This window comes from Piliocolobus tephrosceles, chromosome 1 (assembly GCF_002776525.5).
Source record: "Piliocolobus tephrosceles isolate RC106 chromosome 1, ASM277652v3, whole genome shotgun sequence".
Taxonomy (NCBI): Eukaryota; Metazoa; Chordata; class Mammalia; order Primates; family Cercopithecidae; genus Piliocolobus; species Piliocolobus tephrosceles.
In genome coordinates, this window is record NC_045434.1 from 179504882 (window position 1) to 179526656 (window position 21775).

The 21775-nt window shown below is 46.3% G+C and overlaps 2 protein-coding genes across 11 annotated transcripts in view; both read right to left on the reverse strand.

The window, feature by feature from the left end:
- Positions 1–2708: 2708 nt before the first annotated feature.
- Positions 2709–16160, reverse strand: ZNF691 (zinc finger protein 691). 5 transcript variants are annotated; one of them, XM_023221341.2, is made up of 3 exons: positions 16076–16160; positions 13303–13425; positions 10231–11767 (listed from the first exon to the last, which is right to left on the reverse strand). In XM_023221341.2, exon 3 carries the CDS (start codon positions 11756–11758, stop codon positions 10904–10906), a length of 855 nt encoding a protein of 284 aa, XP_023077109.1. In that variant the 5' UTR covers positions 11759–11767; positions 13303–13425; positions 16076–16160; the 3' UTR covers positions 10231–10903. The 5 variants fall into 5 exon arrangements, 3 of the variants coding, with proteins under 3 accessions (XP_023077109.1, XP_023077110.1, XP_023077108.1); XR_002733503.1 differs by lacking the exons at positions 10231–11767; positions 13303–13425 and adding an exon at positions 2709–3203 and having other exon boundaries at positions 16076–16149; XR_002733502.1 differs by lacking the exons at positions 10231–11767; positions 13303–13425 and adding an exon at positions 2709–3552 and having other exon boundaries at positions 16076–16137.
- A 1530-nt stretch (positions 16161–17690) lies between these two features.
- The window catches only part of ERMAP (erythroblast membrane associated protein (Scianna blood group)), a 34984-nt gene continuing 30899 nt past the window's right edge, over positions 17691–21775 (reverse strand). For 5 of the 6 annotated variants that reach the window (XM_023221567.3, XM_023221564.3, XM_023221563.3 and 2 more), the window contains one exon: positions 17694–20147. In XM_023221567.3, coding sequence (XP_023077335.1) covers positions 19432–20147 — 716 coding nt within the window. In that variant the 3' untranslated portion in view covers positions 17694–19431. Of the gene's footprint in view, positions 20148–21775 lie in introns of all 6 variants that reach the window. The other variant, XM_031934231.1, reaches the window with a different exon arrangement.

Genomic DNA, 21775 nt, shown 5'->3' on the forward strand with positions numbered 1-21775 from the left:
ATTTCCATTGTGTCCATTGTGTAAGTAAAGAGGAAACAAACGGGAAAACCCCCCAGTCCAAATTTCCAAAGAGCACCCCCTTAGGGTGCCTCCTAGCCAATTTAAAAACCTTACAGCTTGAACAAGACCTTAGGAGGAAGCGGTTAATTTTCCTTTCCACTGTGGCGTGATCGACCTCAGCAATTTCTGCCAGCGGCTAGGCAAGTGGTCCGAAATTAATTACGTACAAGGCTTTTGGGCCTTAAGCTCTCGTCCCTATAATCCTCCTTCTCTCCACCCCCTCCCTTCCTGCCCAGACTCCTCCTCCTCCCCCCATCCAGACTCCTTCTTCCTCCTCCTTATCTACTAGTAATCCACTCGGTCCCATGACTCCTTCGGGGCCCCCAACTGGCTGTCTTGAGTCCCCTATCTCTGCCCACACCCTCCTACAGTGTTAGCACCTTTGCGAGAGGTGGCTGGGGCGGAGGGGGTAGTCAGAGTACATGTCCCTTTTTCATTGGCCGATCTTTCCAAAATTGAGAAGCATTTAGGTGATTTCTCAGCTAATCCTACCATATACATAAAGGAATTTAGACACCTTTGTCAGGCCTATGACTTAACTTGGCATGACCTCCAGGTTATCCTAACCTCTAAACTGACTGAGGTTCTAACCCAGTATACCCAGTTAGATCCGGCCTCCCCCACAGGGGCCACCATTTTGGCATCTTATTTCATTTCTCAATCAGCTCCTGACATTCGTAAAAAACTTCAAAAGGTAGAGGATGGTCCTCAGACACCAATACAAGACCTAGTTAAATTAGCCTTTAAGGTCTATAACTCCAGAGAGGAGACGACAGGCATGCCTCAAACAGAAGGCCCAGCTCCTAGCAGTGGCTTTACAGCCCAGTCGTAACCCCAGACCAGAGAGCACATACCCCACAGACTCCAAGGCTACGAAAGGAGCCTGCCTGCTATAAGTGCGGCAAGGCAGGACACTATGCCAACAGGTGTCCACAGGGTCCCCGAATCCCAACGCAGCCTTGCTATAAGTGCAAGGCATCAGGACATTGGGCCAGTGAATGTCCTAACCCTCATCCACCAGCAACCCCATGCCCTGCTTGCCAGCAGGGAGGACACTGGAAGTCGGATTGCCCCACCCTGAGAACAGGTGCCGCGCCTCTACGTGACCCCCTTTCTCAGGATCCTGGGAGCTCCTTCCAGCTCCTACATCTGGACGACGACAACTGAAGGTGCCGAGACTCGGGGACCCCCATCACCCTCGCCGAGCCACGGGTAACTCTCCTGGTAGCGGGTAAGACAATTAATTTTTTAATCAACAGCGAGGCTACCTACTCTGTTTTGCCGTCCTTCTCTGGACCTAGCCTTCCATCCAATATCTCTGTAGTAGAAGTAAGTGGAAAGCCATCCACTCCACGAAAAAACTCCACTCCTTAATTGCTGCCTGGCCAACAACTACTTTGTGCACTTGTTCCTCATTATACCCTCATGCCCTACCCCCTTATTAGGCCGAGAAATCAGTTCAACTTTCCCCCACTCGCCTCAAACTTACTAAATTTTCTTAACTATCTCATACTCCCCAACCTTGCCAGGACCTTCCTTCTGGGTTTTGCCCATATTCCAACAAATGCTTCCATTCCTCATTCCTATACTAATACTGTGCCTTATTTCATTTTTCATCCGTGCGTCCAAATACCAACCATGGGCCCCGACCTTAACGACTCCCCTTAACAGCAGGAAGTAGCCAGACAGACCACGGCGCCCCTTTATCACTATTATCAATAAAAGGTTGGACTGTTTGGACGAATGGAGGCAAGATGGTGCACTTCCGGGTTCTTCTTCACCACCAACTCTTCCCGCGCGCGCGAAAATGCAGCCGGCGCCCGGGAAGGTGCAGATCAACTGGGCATGCGCCAGGTGACGTCAATCCGAAGAGACCAAGATTTACCTGGTCGCACCTGCAGAACGCCCCCCGACACGCCCGTGCCCCGCCTATTGCCCTCCCACTCCTAGAAAAGCCACTCTTGGCCAGTGAGCCACGCGGCCTTCTCACAGCCCCACTCTTGTCGGGATGTCGGGACTGTGGGAACTCCGTCCGAGAGCCCCACTGGGGGACTCTGCCGGCCTTCTTTGCTGGAGGCCGACAGACTTCTTCCCCACACCTTAGGTTACCAAAATAAACTTGCAGTTTTGCTGTTACCCTTGCCTACTCGCTGGTTCTTTTGCGCTCCCTCTGGCTGGTCCTTAGAAAAACAAATCAGTTCTTTTTGGCTTCGTGCTTGCCTGGGGTAGTAAAACCTAATTGGTTTTTAGAATTCTACCAAAATAAAGGTATTTTGGTCTGTATATTAAGTCAGTGTTTCTGTGGGGGAAATGGAGGCTGACACCTACCTCCTATTGCACCATCTTGCTGATATCACCATCTCATCTCTTTCTTATGTGATATTTCATTTAATCCAAAACATTAATTGTAAGACACACTGCAATTTTGGAGTAATTATTGCAATGTCGAAGAAAAAAGATCTCTGGTGATGGTAAGACACCATCTATATAGTAAGATGCAGGCTGGGCACAGTGGCTCACGCCTGTAATCCCAGCACTTTGGAAGACTGAGGCAGGAGGATCTCTTGAGCCCAGGAGTTCAACACCAGCCTGGGCACCACAGTGAGTGTTACATGCAGCCATGTGAAGAGACCATCAAACAGGCTTTGTGTGAGCAACGAGGCTGTTTATTCACTTGGATGCAAGTGGGTTGAGTCAGCAAAGGGAGATGCGGTGGGGAAGTTTTACAGGATTTGGGTAGGTAGTGGAAAATTACAGTTAAAGGTGGTTATCTCTTGTGGGCAGAAGCAGGGGTCACAAGGTGCTTGGTGGGGAGCTCCTGAGACTCATTGTCCAGGGCAGGAATGTCACAAGGTTGATTCATTAGTTAGGGTGGGGCAGGAACAAATCACAATGGTGGAATGTCATCTGTTAAGGCAGGAACTGGTTGTTTCACTTCTTTTGTGATTTTTCAGTTGCTCCAGGCCATCTGGATGTACACGTGCAGGTCACAGAGGTTATCATGGCTTAGTTTGGGCTCAGAGGCCTGACATTCCTGTCTTCCTCCACTGTAAGAGTTACCCAAAGCTCAGCGTCCGTGATGGTCCAGGGGGCTTTTGAGATGATCAGGCAGCATCACTCTTCAGCTGTTAAGCCAAGGAGACCTGGGAAGGAGTCAGCCAGACAGCCTTGGGTTTTTGCTCCAGCAGGTCTAGGAGCAGCTGTAATCTGAGTTGGATAGTCTGACTTCCAGTGGAGTCCCACACAGACAGGACAAGGCTTAGGAGAAATCCTGGGCTGCAGGCCTTCCAAGGCCCAGTGGCCAGGCTTCTGTCATTTGAAGCAAGGTCCATAAGGAGGTTTTGAAGGAGTGCCTGGGGGCTGCGGTTTTGTTGTTTTGAGGTTTTTGTGTACTGTAGGCATGGCTGGGGTTTGTCTTACAGCGAAGGCAAACAGTTGCAGCTCTGAAATATGTTGTCATCGCTTGACTGTCTCTTCTCTATTGTAAAACACCTTGAAGGCAAGGTTAATTAAGTATTGTTGTGGGGTTTGAGGGCTGGAATCTAGTTTTTGGGGTTTTTTCCTGTCAGGAGCGGACTGGGTAATAAAATCCATATTAAGAGTAAGCTGGCCGGGCACGGTGGCTCATGCCTGTAATCCCAGCACTTTGGGAGGCCAAGGCGAGTGGATCATGAGGTCAGGAGATCGAGACCATCCTGGTTAACACAGTGAAACCCCATCTCTACTAAAAATACAAAAAATTAGCTGGGCGTGGTAGTGGGCGCCTGTAGTCCCAGCTACTTGGGAGGCTAAGGCAGGAGAATAGCGGGAACCTGGGAGGTCGAGCTTGCAGTGAGCCGAGATTACGCCACTGCACTCCAGCCTGGGCAACAGAAGAAGCTCCGGCCTCAAAAAAAAAAAAAAAAAAAAAAGAGTAAGATGGCCTTCTGGCCCTTCTGGGTCCGGGACTGTAAAGCGTCTGAGGGTAGCCACCAAGTGGGCCATAAACTGAGCTGGGTTTTCGTCCTTACCTTGAGTGGCTTAAGTTTGTCATAATTAACAACTTTGTATGCTGTCCTTTTTAAGCCCCTCAACTAGGCAAGAGACCACGTAATCTTGTCTAGATATATCTTGGGAGCCTGTTTGGTATCCCCATTGGGGATCCTCCTGGGGAACTGCCCTGGTGCCTTCTTGGAGGCATGGCTAATGACACCGGCAGTTGTCAGAGTGAGACTGGGCTAGGGTATAAACTCTTTCTCGCTCATCTGGGGAGAGGGTAGAAGTCAGGATGACATTTAAGTCACTCCAGGTTAAATTGTAGGACAGAGTTAAATATTGGAATTCCTGTACATATTTAGTGGGGTCTGATGAGAAAGAGCCTAAATGCTGGCTGATCTAGTAGAGGTCTAATAGGAAAAAGGCACATGTACCCTGACTATGCCTTCAGCTCCAGTCACCTCTCTAAGAGGAAATTGTTGGGCAGGTGGGGGAGAGCTAGTCACGGAATGAACCTGTAAGCTGACCACGTGTGAGGAGGGGTGATAATAGAAGGGTTACAGGGTTGGGGAGCAGAGGCTGTGGAAGAATTGGAACCCAATTCAGCCTAGTGAGGAGCAGCCAGGGAAGGAGGAGAGACGTCAGAGGGGTCACTGGAAAAGGAGAATTTGGAGGACTCTGAACTTGGGATGGAGACTGAAGCAGCAGACGGGAGAGAAAGAAGGAAAATCTGGGACAAGTTGCATTGGGAGCAGAGACTAGGGAGGGAGGGAAGTATAAAACAGGCCTGGACATAAGGCATCTCAGACCATTTGCCCAATTTGCGACAAAATTATCTAGGTCTTAAAGGATAGACAAATCGAAAGTGCCATTCTCTGGCCACTTGGAACTATTGTCAAGTTTGTATTGGGGTCAAGCAGTATTACAGAAGAAAATAAGATGTTTAGATTTTAGGTCAGGTGTTAGTCAAAGGGGCTTTAGGTTTTTAAGAACACAGGCTAAGGGGGAAGAGGGAGGAATGGATGGCGGAAGGTTGCCCACAGTGGAGAAGGTAACTTTAAAGAGGAAGGTAGAGACATGGAGAAATGGAGGTGGGCACCTACCAGGCTTGCAGTAGGCATCTCTGAGTCCTGGGCTGTAATGTGAGTGAGCAGGCAAAGCAAGCATCCCTGCAACTGACCTGCCACCAAGGGACTGTGGGTGAATGATCAAGGCAGGCGTCCCCACTACGATCAGACACCAAGGGAAGACTGTCTTCCCAAATCCATGATCGACATCAGAGTTTTTGAGTTCACAGATAAAATGTGTCTCCTTTGTCTCTACTAGAGAGGAAAAAGAACTGGAATTGGAAGGATAGGGAGACTGAAGGGTAGCAAGAGAAGTTGGAGAAGAGAGTGAAGAAGACAGCTTACCCAATTTGAAATTGGTGAGATGTTCCTTGGGCTAGTCTCAGGACCCGAGGTCATAGGTGGATCTCCTCATTGAGTGAGGGTGAGGACAGGGGGCCGTCTCCCAAAGGAGCTCCCGACCCGGGTTTTTCGGCATCAAATGTTATGCACGTCAGTGTGAAGAGACCACCTAACCAGGCTTTGTATGAGCAACAAGGATATTTATTTTCACTCGGGTGCAAGTGGGCTGAGTCCAAAAAGAGAAACAGCAAAGGGAGATAGGGGTGGGGTAGTTTTATAGGATTTGGGTAGGTAGTGAAAAATTAGTTAAAGGTGGTTATCTCTTGTGGGCAGGGTTGGGGGTCACAAGGTGCTCAGTGGGGAGCTCCTGAGACTCACTGTCCAGGGCAGGACTGTCACAAGGTTGATTCATTAGTTAGGGTGGGGCAGGAACAAATCACAATGGTGGAATGTTATCAGTTAAGGCAGGAATTGACTGTTTCACTTCTTTTGTGATTCTTCAGTTGCTCCAGGCCATCTGGATGTATACGTGCAGGTCACAGAGGTTATGATGGCTTAGCTTGGGCTCAGAGGCCTGACAGTGAGATCCCCCATCTCTAACAAAAATAAATAATTAGCCAGGTGCAGTGGCACACATCTGTGGTCCCAGCTACTGGGGTAGTTAAGGTAGGAGGATTGCTTGAGCTCAGGAAGTGGAGGCTGCAGTGAGCTGTGATCACACTACTGCACTCCAGCCTGGGCAAGAGGGAGAACTTATCTCAGAAAATCAAACAAAAAACGATGCACCATAGTCTTATTGTGGCAATCCAGAGACAGGGTGGGGAGGTGAGCAGAGATGACAGGATAGGAAGCTACTGACATGCCTTAATGTAACTCCTCACTAAGATTCTCAATCTCTAGCAAAGATTCTAAACTTATCAAAAGAGCTGAATTCTCTGACAGGACTAATGGGGACAAAATAGAAAAGGTTTGTACAGATCACAGGAATCTCAGGCAAGAGATTATGAGGTCATAAACCCCAGGAATCTGCAGAAATTGTGTGGAAGGTTTGAAATTTTCCATTCTGTGGAATTGGCAATGCTCTGAGGCAATCATACAGAACTCTCTGTGGATCAGGAGGGTCCTAATTGGTACCTGGTTTACATACTGAGCATGTTTCCAAATCACTCATCCCCCTTTAGTTTAGCCTCTACACTAGCCCAAGTGCTTTTCCTAAATAAAGGGTGAATGTTATCATGTCATTCCCAAGCTTTAAAATTCCTTATTGTACACAGTCCAAAATTTCTTAATCTGGCATCCAACACAAGGGCCTCCTCTCCTCCTCACACAGGGCACACTATCAAACATTTCATTATTTCCTAAAACACTAAGCCTTCTCTTCCATCTGAAATAACCTTTCCCTTTCCTCTCTTTTCTCTGCTATAAACACCTATTCATTCAGAACAAATTCAATCATCCTTTCAGATTCCCCTCTCCTGTGAAGTTAACCATTCCCACCTGTGTTCCCCGAGGACCTTGTTCAGAGTGGTTTCACTTCCTCTGCGTTCCGTGCAGGAAGAACTATGTCTTTTTTTTTTTTTTTTTTTTTTTCTTTTGTGATGGAGTCTCGCTCTGTCGCCCAGGCTGGAGTGCAGTGGCGCCATCTCAGCTCACTGCAAGCTCCGCCTCCCAGGTTCACGCCATTCTCCTGCCTCAGCCTCCTGAGTAGCTGGGACTACAGGTGCCTGCTACCACACCTGGCTAATTTTTCATATTTTTAGTAGAGATGGGGTTTCACCGTATTAGCCAGGATGGTCTCGATCTCCTAACCTCATGATCTGCCCGCCTCGTCTTCCCAAGTGCTGGGATTACAGGAGGGAGCCACTGTGCCCAGCCAGGAAGGACTATATCTTACCCACTTCTGGGCCCCACCGTCCAGTACAGGCCAGGTTAAGGTACTCCCCCGGCTTCTACAGCATCCTGGGTACAACTGTAATGACACCTATCATCCTGCATTGCAACTCTGGATTTGTGTGGCAATCTCCTGCACTAGAAATCAGGGGCCACATTGTCTTCAGTCTCAGTATTACAAGTGACTAAGAGGGAAGTAGGAAAAGAGGGAGAGGAAGAGAAGAAAGAGTAGATGGAGTGAGGGAGAAAGGGAAAAAATAAGGGCAATGAAGGAGAAAATAAAGTTTAAAAGGAAGTTAGACAGTTAATAAATGGACTAGTCAGGTCTCAAAAGCACTGACTCATACAAAAAAACTTAGCATATAAGTTACGGTCAAAAAAGGGCAAATGAGCTGGGCACAGTGGCTCACATCCGCAATCCCAGCACTTTGGGAGGCTGAGGCAAGTGGACCACCTGGGGTCAGGACCAGCCTAGCCAACATGGCAAAATCCCGTCTCTACTAAAAATACAAAAAGTAGCCAGGCGTTGTGGCACATGCCTGTAATCCCAGCTACTCGGGAGGCTGAGGCAGGAGAACTGCTTGAACTCGGGAGGCGGAGGTTGCAGTGAGCCAAGATCGCACCACTGCCCTCCAGCCTGGGCAACAGAGTGAGACTCCATCTCAAAAAAAAAAAAAGGACAAGTGCTATCGGCTGGGGAGTTATGTTCCAAGATCAAAGCAGGGGCCTGGTACATTGGTCGTAGGCCCACCTGGCAGCAGACACTCTTACAAAAGTCACAGCAGGGACTGGGCACAGTGGCTCACGCCTGTAATCCCAGCACTTTGGGAGGCCGAGACTGGCGGATCACCTGAGGTTGGGAGTTTGAGATCAGCCTGACCAACATAGAGAAACCCCGTCTCTACTAAAAATACAAAATTAGCCAGGTGTGGTAGCACAGGCCTGTAATCTCAGCTACTTGGGAGGCTGAGGCAGGAGAATCGTTTGAACCTGGGAGGTGGAGGTTGCGGTAAGCTGAGAACGCGCCATTGCACTCTAGCTTCGGCAATAAGAACGAAACTCTGTCTCAAAAACAAAAAACAGAAAATGTCACAGTGGTCATCACAAAGTCTCCAAGTCAGAAAGGAGTCAGACCAAGCTTCCCAGACTGCGAGGGGATCTGTAGACCTAGCTTGATAGTGGGTATAATGAAGAGCTTGGCCTTGGGACAGACATACCTGAATTAAGTCCCAACTCTGCCAATAGGTCTGGTCATTTAACCTCACAGAATTTTCTTGCCTTGAACATGGGGACATTACTACCTTAAAGGATAGCATGAAGATTAGAGATAAGAGGTGTACAATAATTGGCACTTAGTAGGGTTTAAAAGATGGTGATCTTTATTATTGGGGTGTGTGCCAACTCACACACACATTTGGGTGACTATATGTTTAAAATATATTGTGTGGAGATTTTCAAGGAATCGGAAAATGCGTATGAAATAAAAGTGCTTGGTAAACAATAAAGTACCCTATAAATATAAAGGAATCATTTGGGAAGTCTTTTATAGTTGGACAAAATACAGGACTTGAATTTGGGCAGCAGTTAAGGTCCTACACTCTGCATTTACTTGCTCTGTAACCTTGGGCAAGTCACTTTCTCCATCAGCCTAGTTCTACATATGGCAAATGCAGGTCATTGTTAGTTGCTGTGAGAATTCAATGAGTGTAAAGATCCTAGCACATCTCTTCCTGGTGAACGGCAGGGACCCCATGTTAGGCAAGGTTATGGGTGATGTCAGTTCCAAGCCTAGTGCCAGAATCACACTCTGCCAACTGGCTACAACTGAAGAGGACCCCTCACTCTGGAAGAGTAGGGCCCCAGATTCACAAGAGAGGTAGAGAGAGGTCTTTTGTATTTGTTAGAGGAAGGGTTCTTTTGTATTTGTTAAAGGAAAACTGGGTGAACACTAAACTTCGATGTAGAAAACACTGAAATCTGCCATGTGGAGCCAGGCCTAAACCAGGAGGACAGGAAACCAGACATAATCTGTGCTAAGCTGTTTCAGCCTTGGGGATTAAACTATTGCTACTAAAAGCAAAGATTCTCATTATGGGTTTTAAGATTTCTCTCACCTTATCCCACCCTTTACCCCCTACTCCCTGTCACTGCCATTCTTCCTAGTCACAGAGTAAGTGCTCAATCAATATCATTGAGGGCCAGGTGTGGTGGTGTGCACCTGCAGTCCCAGCTACTCGGGACACTGAGGTGGGAGGATCACTTGAGCCCAGGAGATCAAGGCTGCAGTGAGCTGTCATCACACCACTGCACTCCAGCCCGGGTGACAGAGCAAGATCCTGTCTCAAGATAAAATAAAGCTGACCTCAAAATAAAGTTGAAAAGGTTCTCATGCTCGGTACTGACTTGCCACAGAGCAAATGGTCCAAAGCCATATTAAGAGGCCACACTGGCTCCTACCTCCAGGCAAGTCTCCTAAGTGGCTCCTCCTTCAGAAGCTAAAAGGTCAATCTGGTGAAAAGAGCAACAGCTGGCAGTCAGGGAGGCCCAAGTTTGAACTCTGCTCCACAACATACTTGCTGTTATGACTTCACAGCAAGTGACTTTATCTTTACTCACTTCCATGTCCTCTTCTTATTCCTTTGAGGGTTGCTGTGACAACTACATGAGATAAAGAATGTAAATGTGACTGATGGAATCAATTGCATGTAGTGGATACTCAATTAATGTTAGTTCCTTTCCTTTCCCCCTTCTCCTCAAAGGCCCCAGAAACTTAGTCGGCTTTCTTTTGCTTTCCAGAGCATCTACTCATCTGTCTTAGAATTCAACTCCCTTCCAGAGTGGGTTCAGTGGGACAATCTCCCCAGCTCCCCACTTCCCCAAAGAAGTACACGGGTCCTTTTCATTGAAGGGTTTTACTGCTAATCACTCTGGGGAAAACAGAGGCAGGTTGGGGAGGTTGAGGGAGGGATAACAAGTAACAAACATCGGGGAGTGTGAAGGTCCCTGGGTCATGGCTCCCTGAGGGTGTCCCTTTCATTTCTAAGGCAGGACCTCAGATCTCTTCTCCAGACCAAGGAGGCCCCTTCCATTGAGAAGGTCACTCCTCCCAGCCCAGAGATCTAGAAGCAAAGTTGGGGCACAATAGGTGGGAACTAGCAGGACACTGCAGTGCACTCCTACCTAAGCAAGTTCACAGACAATTTGGAGAACCTTCAGATAGTGACACCCATCTCATAGGTACTTCCTCAAAGGCCAGGGGACTGCTGCCTTAATGACACGAGCATGTTCTGAGCCTACCCTAATTCTCTTTCACCCCAAGAAAGTGAAGCCAAGACTGGGTCCTCTGACTTTTCAGCATGAGAAATTGGCCTGGAAAGAGGCAAGGGTTTTTACTCCAGAGTCCCTTATCAGGACTTCCTGAGATCCTGACTTCAGAGGCAATACAAAACCATTCTCCAAAGTGGGATGAAGGGCTTGAGGTCCAGGTAGCAGCAGCAGATGCTAAAGATCTTCCTCCAATAGGTTGGGGTCTCTCGCTCTCTCTCCCTCACTCTAAATGGGGCTCTCCTTCAGCTGGAATCTTTCCCAGCCTGCTCGCCCAAGTGAGTTTTCTGGTGGCGGATGAGATTCGAGCTCCGGGAGAAGTGTTTCCCACACACAGTGCACCGGTAGGGCTTCTCCCCTCTGTGGGTCCTCTGGTGAGCTCCAAAGTTGGAGATATCGCTGAAGGTCCGCCCACACTCGGTGCACTCATAAGGTCTCTCACCTGTGTGGGTGCGGTGATGCACGCCAAAGCTGGAGCTGTTGCTGAAGCTCTTCCCACACTCACAGCAGATGTAGGGCGCTGGCTCCAGGTGGGTCCGGTGATGCACAGCTAGTGTGGCGCTCTGGCTGAAGCTCTTGCCACAGATGTCACAGCGGTATGGCCGCTTGCCTAGGTGATCTTGCTGGTGTGTGGTGAGGTCTGAGCGCCGCCGAAAGCTCTCCTGACACTTGGGGCATTTGTAGTGTTTCTCTTCCAGGTGGATCCGCTCGTGCCGGATGCGGTTGGAGCTTCTTGAGAAGCTCTTGCCACATTCAGAACACTTGTAAGGCTTCTCACCAGTGTGGATCCGCTGGTGTGTTCTCAGGTTGGAGGTATTATTGAAGGTTTTGCCACACTGGGCACATATAAAGGGCTTCTCATCTGCCTCATGCCTTGGATGAGCAATGGGATCCCTTGGCTCTCGAGCCGGGACAGTGACTTTCTGCCACGGTTTTTTTGGATGAGTTTCTTGCAGTTCATCCAACAGGCTCTCTTGCCCATGCTCCTTCTCCCCAGGTGGGCTCCAAGAACCCTCTGAGTCATCCACTCTCCAAGGCTTACCCCCTTCCCCTTCCTCAGGCAGGTGTGGTTCTGGACTCTGCTCCTTCTCACTGCCCATCTCTGAACCCTGAGAATGAACACAAATGGCCAACACCTTTATTCTTTGGGTTGGGCCAGATCATAGGGAATCTTTTGTTCAGTTTGAAGGGTATACACCTTCCCCATGGGACCATCCATTAGAAATAACTTCAATCAACTGGAATACTTGGATAGAACACCTTTACTTGCTACCTTTTAAGTGACAAACTTTTAGAGATATTTAAAGCTACCCACCAGAGCAAAAAGAAGGCACCGGCTTTGTTCACCACCACCAGATGATATTTGTGCCATTTGAATAATGTCACTCTTCTTGATACCACTAAGCAATGACAATCCAGACTATAATTCATGGGCAAGTAAAAGAGCTTTCATTTTGGGATAAGTGCAATTTTTCTGCCTAACTATAAGTTAACTGTAACTCTTTTTATGTTTAATCCTTTTTGAAAAGCCTTCCTTGTAAGTATCCATCTATTTGCCAGACTTCAAAATGAACAAAACAAAACCTCTAAATCTTGAGGCTCTCCTAGGTGACAAGGCCCAGCTTTGGCTTTTCTTGAGATTTCTGCCACTCTACCCCTCTCCAGACCACAGCAGAATCTAGCAAGTAAACATCTGGGTTAATACCTGGGACCTCCAGGACCTACTGTGGGGCCTGGGCTGTGTTTCTTCTGATCAGTCAGTGCCCTCCACTACATTCTCAAACACCACACAAAGCCCCACCCACTGCCCCCCCCACATGCATGCACGCACACAAGCAAGCAGAATCACACATACACATACACATCATATACAAAGCCACATTCTCATGTGACAGTCATACTCACATACCAGACACACTCACATTCTCATACAACACACACAACAGCCACACTACACACCACACACCTACACACCACACACAATCATACATTATCACACCACACACATACACACTACATACACACACAACATATAGCCACATACCACAGCCACACACATATATAGTTACATATATGTCTACACACATATACCCACACACCACACACAAGCACACACTCACATACCAAGTACACACAAAGATAAACACAGACACAGACACACAAACCACACTCCCCACACCCCACCCCAAAACTAAACACATAAGAGTGCCCAGCACAGGCCTTGATTTGTGCAAACATCAGTAAATGTGTGCTAAGCTGCACAGACTCCTTTAGGTTCCTACAGCCAAGGACAGGGAAAGAGTTGGGGTGAAAAGTACCTCTGATGAGAGTGATAGCATTTCCTCCAGGCCTTGAAGAAATAACGACATTTCAGCAGAGTGGGCTGGTGAACAGAGTGACATGAACAAAGGGATAAGGGAGGGAAGCACAAACTATCATAGGACACTGATGATAGAAAATGAAAGACTGATAATTCCTTCAAGTCTGCAAGTATTTCTGGAAAAAAACACAGAATGAAGAAAGAGGTACTGACTACATTTAGGGCTGGATTACAACTGTGACACATACTAACTTTACTACTCTCTGCAAATTATTCAACCACTCTGAGCTTAAACTCCCTCATCACTAAAATTGTGATACCTACCCACACTACAAGACTCTGTATTAGAAAAAAATGCCTGTAATACTCAGCAGAGTGTGTGACACATGCTGTCAATCAGCAAATAGCAGCTGCTGTTACAACTGTTGAAGACACTATATCCAGGCCCTGTGAAGAACACAAGAAAAAGATCTTTTAAACGATCTCATTAAGAAAAAACTTTTAACTTAAAAATAGCATAAAACTGTATATAACCTTCTAAAATGTGAAATACAGACAGACCCTCAACTCTTTAAGAACCAGAGATTGACAAGCTTTTTCTGTAAAGGGCCAGATAATATTTAGTAAATATTTATGGCCATGGGATATCTGCTGTAACTATTCAATTCTGGCACTGTATCATGAATCATTAAAGCAGCCATAGATAAGACATAAAGGAGTAAGTATGGCTGTGTTCCAATAAAACTTTATTTAAAACAACAGGAAGTGAGCTGTAATTTACTAATCCCTGTTAGTGTTCCTTGAAGAATTTAGATAATCAATATGAAAAATAATCGACTTGCTTTACTTCCAAAAATGCAAGTAAACACGAGAAACTATTCCGTGATACTTAGACACTGTTTCCTGACCATCCTTTAAAAAATTAAAGTCACTCCCACACTCCCAGTCCCCCTGCCCCATAGCACATCTTACCTTCTGACATTTTCTTTATGTCAATTATTTATTGTCTGCTTCCCTAAAACGTAAGTTCCATGAGAGCTGGTGCCTTTGTGTTTTTTTGGGTTTTTTTTTTTTTTTTTTCAATTTACCAATGTAACCAAAACTCCTAGAGTAGTGGCAGCCATATACAGTAGATCCTTCATAAGTATTTGTTGAATGAGTTGAATAAAACACCAGCTCTGTCTTCAGAACCCAGTTCATGGTTACTTGTGTCTATTCTCACCCACTTTTCCTCAGCAATCTCCTGTTTCCTGCCTACTTTCTCCTTTATGCACTCACAGAATCTTGTGCTTGCCTTATAGTGGTTTGCAATTACCTACTTTACATGTCTGTTTCTACTAGCAGTTTATAAGCAACTTGAGGAAACGGACTGGGTCATATTAGTAATCTCCTTCTGCAGCATAAAGTTGGGTGCTCAAATGTCTTTGAATGTGTAAGTGACAGAATGTGATCTTAATTCACACCACCATCCCATCCCCCACCCCTGCCCTGCTCCCATCTGACCCACGGCTACAGTATCTCTATGCAATGAGCTATTCAGCCTCCATTCCAAAATTGCTATTCTGAGAACCTATAATTTTCCAAGCTCCAGCTCTACCCAGGGCTGGATGCTAGGTCAATGTAAGAGCAAAAGGATTTAGGATTATGATTACCACTCACAGTTTGTGATACAGTGTAGTGAAACAGACCATGAACTCCAGAAATTGTCTTACAATGCAGAAGGTTAAGTTCAGGGGACAGGGGCAGGAACTGGGCCTTAGTCACCTTTGTACCCACTCCTCAGTGTCTAACACAGCACTGGCACATTATTAACATTTTTCAAAGCTCATATCAAGTGCTAAGCTGTGGACTAAGCACCATACATGAATCACCTAATTTCACTTCACATCATCCTTATTTTAGAGATGAGAAAGCTGAGGCTCAGAGAAATTAAGTACCTTGCCCAAGGGCCCACAGCAAGTAAGTGGCAGAACTGGGGCCTATGCCCATCACTTCAAAGCCAGTGCTTTTAACCATTATACCAGTACTGAAGGAAAAAAGGAGAGAAGACGGGAAGGAAATAAATAAAAACAGTACCGCTGAAGTTCACATGACACAGGTGTATCTCCCTGATGAGATCAGGGTTGAGCAGTTTCATGGAAGAGTAGGTATTTGACCTAAGACTTGCAGGATGGGTAAGACTGGGACTTGCAGAGATAGAGAGCCAATTACCTACTGAGAAGAGAGTGAAGCTGAAGTACAGAGGCACTTTCACATCACACGGCAGAGATTTTATGGGAAAAGGGGTCTATTGGGCTTTGTCTTCCTGGGGGCTCAGCTGCACAGGGAGAAGCATAGGTGGAAGGGGCTGAGAAGTGGAGAAGGGGCCAGGTCTAAGAAGTAAGAGCCAAGAAGATGGGGCTAGTGATCACAGATGATGACTGTGAAGGGGCTAGGTTAAAGGGAAGGGGCCAAGCCATAGTGCAGTATGGAGGGCCAAAGTTACAGGTCTTTGGGGCCAAGTCAAGGGCTGTGGGGAGGAAGGGGAGAGAGGAGCTTTGAAAGACCAAGGGCAAAGTGTTGACGAACAGGGTAATTGTACAGGGAAGCTAGATAACGGGTCAAAGATAGAGGAGGACCAAGAAAGTCAGAGGGTCGCAGGAGATGGTCAGGGAAGAGGGAGCAAAGACTGCCAGAAGTGTCACAGGGCCAGGATCCAAGAGGCTGGGTTGTGTGTTGCGGGGCGGGGAGAAGCCAGTGGCGGAGGCCCAAGGGGACAAGAGCTGGTTTCAGAGATTGCCGGCGGGCTTGGGGCCGGAGGGGTGGGAGAGGAGGAAGGGCTGACCCTAAACGTATGGTCAGTGGCAAGAGTGCCGTATACTCAAACCCAACAGAAGGGCCGGGGAATAGGGTGGGGACAGCCACCTGGCTGCGTCGGCCGGGGACCAGGGCCGAGGGTCGGGGCGGAGGGACCACAAGGCCCCTTGGCTTCCCACTCGGTTCAGGGAGCAAAGCAGCAGCCCCCAACTCCTCGGTGAGAGTGAAGTGGCCGTGTACAGAGTTTCCCGCGAGGTCGTGTCCACCTCCCCCCGCAACCTCGGGCCCAACCCGGACCCACCTCACTCCCGCCGCTCGGTCAGGTACAGCACCGCCTCTGTAGGCAAGGGAAGGCGCTGGGGCCGGAGCCGGAACTCAGGAAGGATCCGCCCTACTACTCCAGGATTGGTTTCTTAAGCTAATCCTTTATTTCCATTGGCTACTATAACTGCCACAACGCAAGCGACCTGGCGGGACCACCAATAAGCTTTGACCTCCGGCGTGACATGCTGGGAGTTGTAGTCCTAAGGAAGCGCGTAGACTCGGAGAAAACTTGCGAAGTTTAGAACGGAGCTGAAAAGATTGGGTTCCGTCCTAAGGTGGGATTTCCTTCCGTGCTCGCGCGTTCAACCCCAAGTCTCAGGGCCACTCGTCTGGGAAGTTGTAGAATCTGTATAGCTAACCTACACAACCTCCAAGGGGGCACGTACTCAGAGTTCCTTCTTTACTTTGAGTTGGTAACCCTTGACCGTCCTGTAAACATCCAACGAAGCCAAGAGTATGGCACCTCACTCAAGGTTTAATAACTTAAAATCAAAGGAGGGTAGAGCTGGAAGGGAGTTTAAAGATAATATAACCCATTCTCCTTATCGGAGAAGCGAAAAGTACCCTGTCCAAGGAGCAACCTCCAGGTCTCCCAGCGTCCCTGAGTAGGGATTTTCCCGGGCTCTGCATGCATCCCTAATTAAGCCGGACACTTATTCATCAATCCAGACACAACAAGATCACCAAAGTATCCAGGACAATGTCATTTTTTTCAGGTTTTATTTTTTAAAATAATAAAAGGCTAATGGAATACATAAACTAACTGCAGGCTTCTCATAGCTGCACAATGTTTCAGTGCAAAGAACAAGGAGCATTGCCTTCAGAGCTAGATAAATCAAGTATAGAACCCCGCTCTACCACCTAGCCATTTGGAGTACCAACTTCCTCCCCCATAAAATCCCTGGCAGAATCACTGTAAGGATATTTTATATACATACATATATACTCATGCATGTGTATGTGTGTATGCATATACACATACATATATATGTATATATGTTGTATATAGTTGTAAGGTTATATGTATGTATAATACATATATTGAGGTTATTTCTTGACATTAACATTCAAATCAGTAGACATATATATATACACATATATATGTATATACACATATGTATGTGTATATACATATACACATATATACATTAATATATACATATGTGTATATACATGCGTGTATGTGAATATGTATACATACATATGTGTATATATGCATACATATACACATGCATACATGTTATATACATATGCACCGATATGTATATATCCACATACATATATACATGTGTATATGTATGTATGTAAGGATTCTGCCTCCACAAGCTGACAATGTGAGTTAGTTTTAAGATTGGGATATTCAGGAACGCATGTTTGGAACTGAATATGGGTGAGTGAAATATGTGTACCTGATGAACACTATTTGTTTATAAATTGATAAAATAAAATACTAGAGAGCAGACTCGGGAATAAAACTATGGCTTTAGTATGAATGGTGGCTAAACCTTGCCTTGGGGGACTCAAAGCTCTTTGAAAACCAATCTCTTACCTTCCCCACAACTCTTCATTCGCAATGAAAATAACAGCATACCAAAACACAAATACCAAACTTTTATTTTAAAACTGTACAAAAGCAAACAATTCCACTCAGTCACTGTGATAGTTAATCTTATGTATCAACTTAACTGGGTCACAAGATGCCCAGTTACTTGGTCAAACATTATTCTGAGTGTTCCTGTGAGGGTGTTTCTCAATGACATTAACATTCAAATCAGTAGACTGAGTAATGCAGACTGTCCTCCCAAATGTGGGTGGGCCTCATGGAATCAGTTAAAGGCCTGAATAGAACAAAAGAGCTAACTCTGCCCTAAGAGAATTCTTCCTGCCTAATAGCCTTTGGACAGGGCCATCAGCTTTTTTTCCCTGCCTTCAGACTTGAATTAAACATCAGCTCTTCCTTAGTGTCAAGCCTGCTGCCATCAGACTGGAACTAAACCATCAGCTCTCATGGGACTCCATCTTGCTGACTTACCCTGCAGATCTTGGGATTTAACCGCCTCCATAATCATGTGAGCTAATTCCTTATAATAACCACCGCCCCCCACCCCAATATGTATTGATTCTGTTTCTCTGGAAAACCTTGACTAATACAGGAACTAATAGAGAACTTCTGACAAACAGAAAGATACAGTTTCTGTTGGCTAGAACTGTGTATTCATCTGCAAACTGATAACCAACATCTCCACGATTAGGCCAGATCTCATTATGTGGTGTGACTTGAAAGTGACTAGGCTTCTGCAATACACACCCAAAAATCAAGGTCATTATTTCATCCTCACACCTAGTCTACCAACTTCCTATTTGAAGTCAATACTCTCCAACCTAAGAGGCTGTTTGCTACACAGTCACGTATTCCAGTACAATGGTCTTGTGGGGAAAAAGAAAGCTTCTACGTTGGTGGTTAAAACTGCCACTTTTTCTAGTTGGGCCTCTCTGAATCTCAGAAAGGGCTGGCACAACAGATTGATTCATAAGACAGTCACAACAGACTCAACAGACTAAGCCTCTGAAGGTCTGGGCCAAAGTCAGAGGGCAATACACAGCTGAGCTCTCTGCAGCTGTGCCTGCCAGTAACCTGATTGCTCCTGAGGCTTTTCAGGATTATAGCAACTGTGTTTAAAGTCCCTGTACCTAGTTATCATCAACAGGAAGATTAGCTTTTGAAAGCATGTACATTAGCTCTGGATATCACCAAACTATGTTGTAAACAGCATCAAGAGAGTAGAAAAGGATGTGTTTTACTCCTCTCCCAACTCATTCCTGAAGAAAGAGGGAAAGAGTGAGTGGTCTAAAACATGCTTGCTTTTAGAAAGCTGACTTTGGGGGCCAGAGGCCAGAACTCAGAGAGAGAAAGAGAGAAAAGCAGCCCTTGATGGGATAAGAAGTCAGGGACTGGGGGCCATAACTTCTTGACTAAAGCTTGAGGGCAGGATGAGGCAGAGAAAGTGTCTTCTAAATAACCCCTGGAGTAGAGAACTCTTTCCCCTGAACCTGTGCTATATCTTGGTAACACATGTTCAACATCTCCACCTACACCTAAACTGATTGGTTTCCAGGAATCTTCCCTTCAGGTCACTGGGAACTTCAATTCCTTAGAAGAAAGGCAAGCTTCAGAACTGAGTTCTGGGAGAAAAGTGTTACAAATAGAAACCACAAAAGGGTCTGGATTGGGTTAAGGAGAAGAGACGTTCCAGAATCACGAGGTTGGACCAGGCAACTGAAGTCCAGGGTGCTGGGCTGGATGGTGATAGGAGCAGATAATGTGGCATATCCCTAAAAAGAAGGAACCTTGAGCCCCTGAAGGGCTGGGCCAAGGTCAGAGGGCAAGGACAGGATTATATCCTTCAGCTCTGGGCCCTTTGGGGGTAGTAAGGAAGAGTTCACCTTCAGGGACACATCTCCATTAGCATGGCCTTTCCCTTCTGGCTTGGGGACAATGGATTCCTCTGATTTGTGTAGTTCTGAACAAATGACTAGAGGTGCTGTGTTTTTTCCTCCATCATGAAGGCAAGGTTCAAAGAAAGGGCGAAGGGGGCCAGAGAAACTGTGGGTGAAAGTAAAGATGTGGGACTTCTTGGTCACATTATAGAAAGAGATGACTCCTGCTTCATAGTCCAAGAAAATCCCCACACACCGTGGAGGCTCTTTAAGGCGGAAGGAGGTCTGTGGCGATGTAAGAGCTTCATACTCATTCCCACGACTCTGTCGCAGAAGCCAGTGTCCATTGGCAGGTGAGGCAGTAACCTTCCCCTTCCTGCTCACTGACTCACTGCATACCCCAAGAATCCATTTGGTCTTGTCTCCCACATACACCTCCCAGTAGTGGCAGCCAGTTGTGAAGTACTCAGAGCCTAGGATGCTGACGACGAAATCAAATCTCTGGGGGTTGTCAGGTACGGGCTGCCTTCTGTCTCCAAGCCTTACACATCTTTGGTCCTCAGAAAGGATGAGTTTGGGATGTGCTGTTTCTGGGTCCAGGGTCACTGCCACTGCAAAGAGACGTAGACAGGTGAGACTTGGAAGCCTAGGTCTTAAGGGATTTGGGGATAGCTTTGGAGGGAAAAAGAATCTTTAGGTCTGCCATCACTGTCATTAGCCCATTTTAGTTCATGGATTCCCGCTCCCACCATGTGTACTAGAATCAAAGAATTTTCTCTTTCAAAGAACAGGTCTCCTGGTCGATTACTAGGTAATAGAAGAAAAAGTTCTTCTTCATCGGTCTGTGAAGCTGCCTTAATCCTTAGGAAATAACTACATGCTGTGATTTAAGTGTGTCCCTCAGAAGTTCATGTGTTGGAACCTTAATCCCTCATTGCTACAGTGTTCAGAGGTAGGGCTTAGCAGGAGGTGTTTGGGTCCCTCACAAAGGGATTAATACAGTTTTCACAAGACTGGGTTTATTTCTCTGGAAAGTGGATTGTGATAAAGCAGGTCAGGGCACTTTGTCTCCTCTCTGCTTTTGCAGGCACTCACTTGCCCTTCTGTTTTTCCAGAAGCAACTATCAACATACTATGAAGTAGCACAAGGCCTTCACCAGATACAGTCACCCAATCTTGGACCATCCAGCCCTGAGAACCGTAAGCTAAATAAACCTCTTTCCTTGATAAATTACCCAGTCTTGGGTATTCTGTTATAGCAACAGAAAACAGAGTAAGACCCTACCTTTGTCTTTGATGTTCCAAAAGAATCAAATGTGTGATGATAAATATAGGGTTTGATGTTAGGTCCTGTAGCCACATAGCATGTTTGAATCCCAGCTCTGCCACATGCTAGTTATGTGACCTTGGGCTTGTTATTCATCTCTGAACCTTAGTTTCCTTATCTGTAAAATGGAAATAGTAACAGAACCTGTGTTGTAGAGCTATTGCGCAGACTTGATGAACTAATGAGAGAGTGCCTCATTCCTACAGTGAGTGCATGATGTTCATTTTGTCACCTAAAATTATTACTTATCTGCTTTATTTTATTTTATTTTATTTTATTTGAGGCAGGGTCTCACTATGTTGCCCAGGATGGAATGCAGTAGGTATTCATGGGCATGCAATCATAACACACTACAGCCTTGAATTCCTGGCCTCAGGTGAACTTCCCACTGCAGCCTCCCAAGTAGGTAGGACTAAATTATTATTTTTAAATGTTAATATAGAGAGAAAGATTCTTCCTTAAAACTGTGGATTATGAGTGTCACAGTGAGTCTCCTTCCTTCCCCAAATACAGGAAATAAGCTCTTGTTGGAGAGTTAAGTCCATACGCAGTTGAGGTGGTGGCAATAAGCCAGACTGTAAATGTGAGACAGAAGGGTTTGTACATTCCCAGAATGCCAGCCAAGGTGACCTGGAGTTCTTTCCAGTGGCCAACTCATAATTTGTTGTACTCTGCCTGAAGGAAGATGGTGTGAACAGGAGAAGGATAAAAGCCTAGAAAATTGATAAGGATCCCAAAGCAGTGAAAAAAACAGATCCCATCTGAACAGCAGCAAAAAATGCAAACTATTTAGGAATAAATTGAAAGAGAGGTGCAAATCTTTTCATAATGTATATTGTTGGGGCATCTGCTCAACCCATTCCCTTCTTCTCTGAGAATCTTAATCACCACCCCTAAGCAAATTGGTCTGCA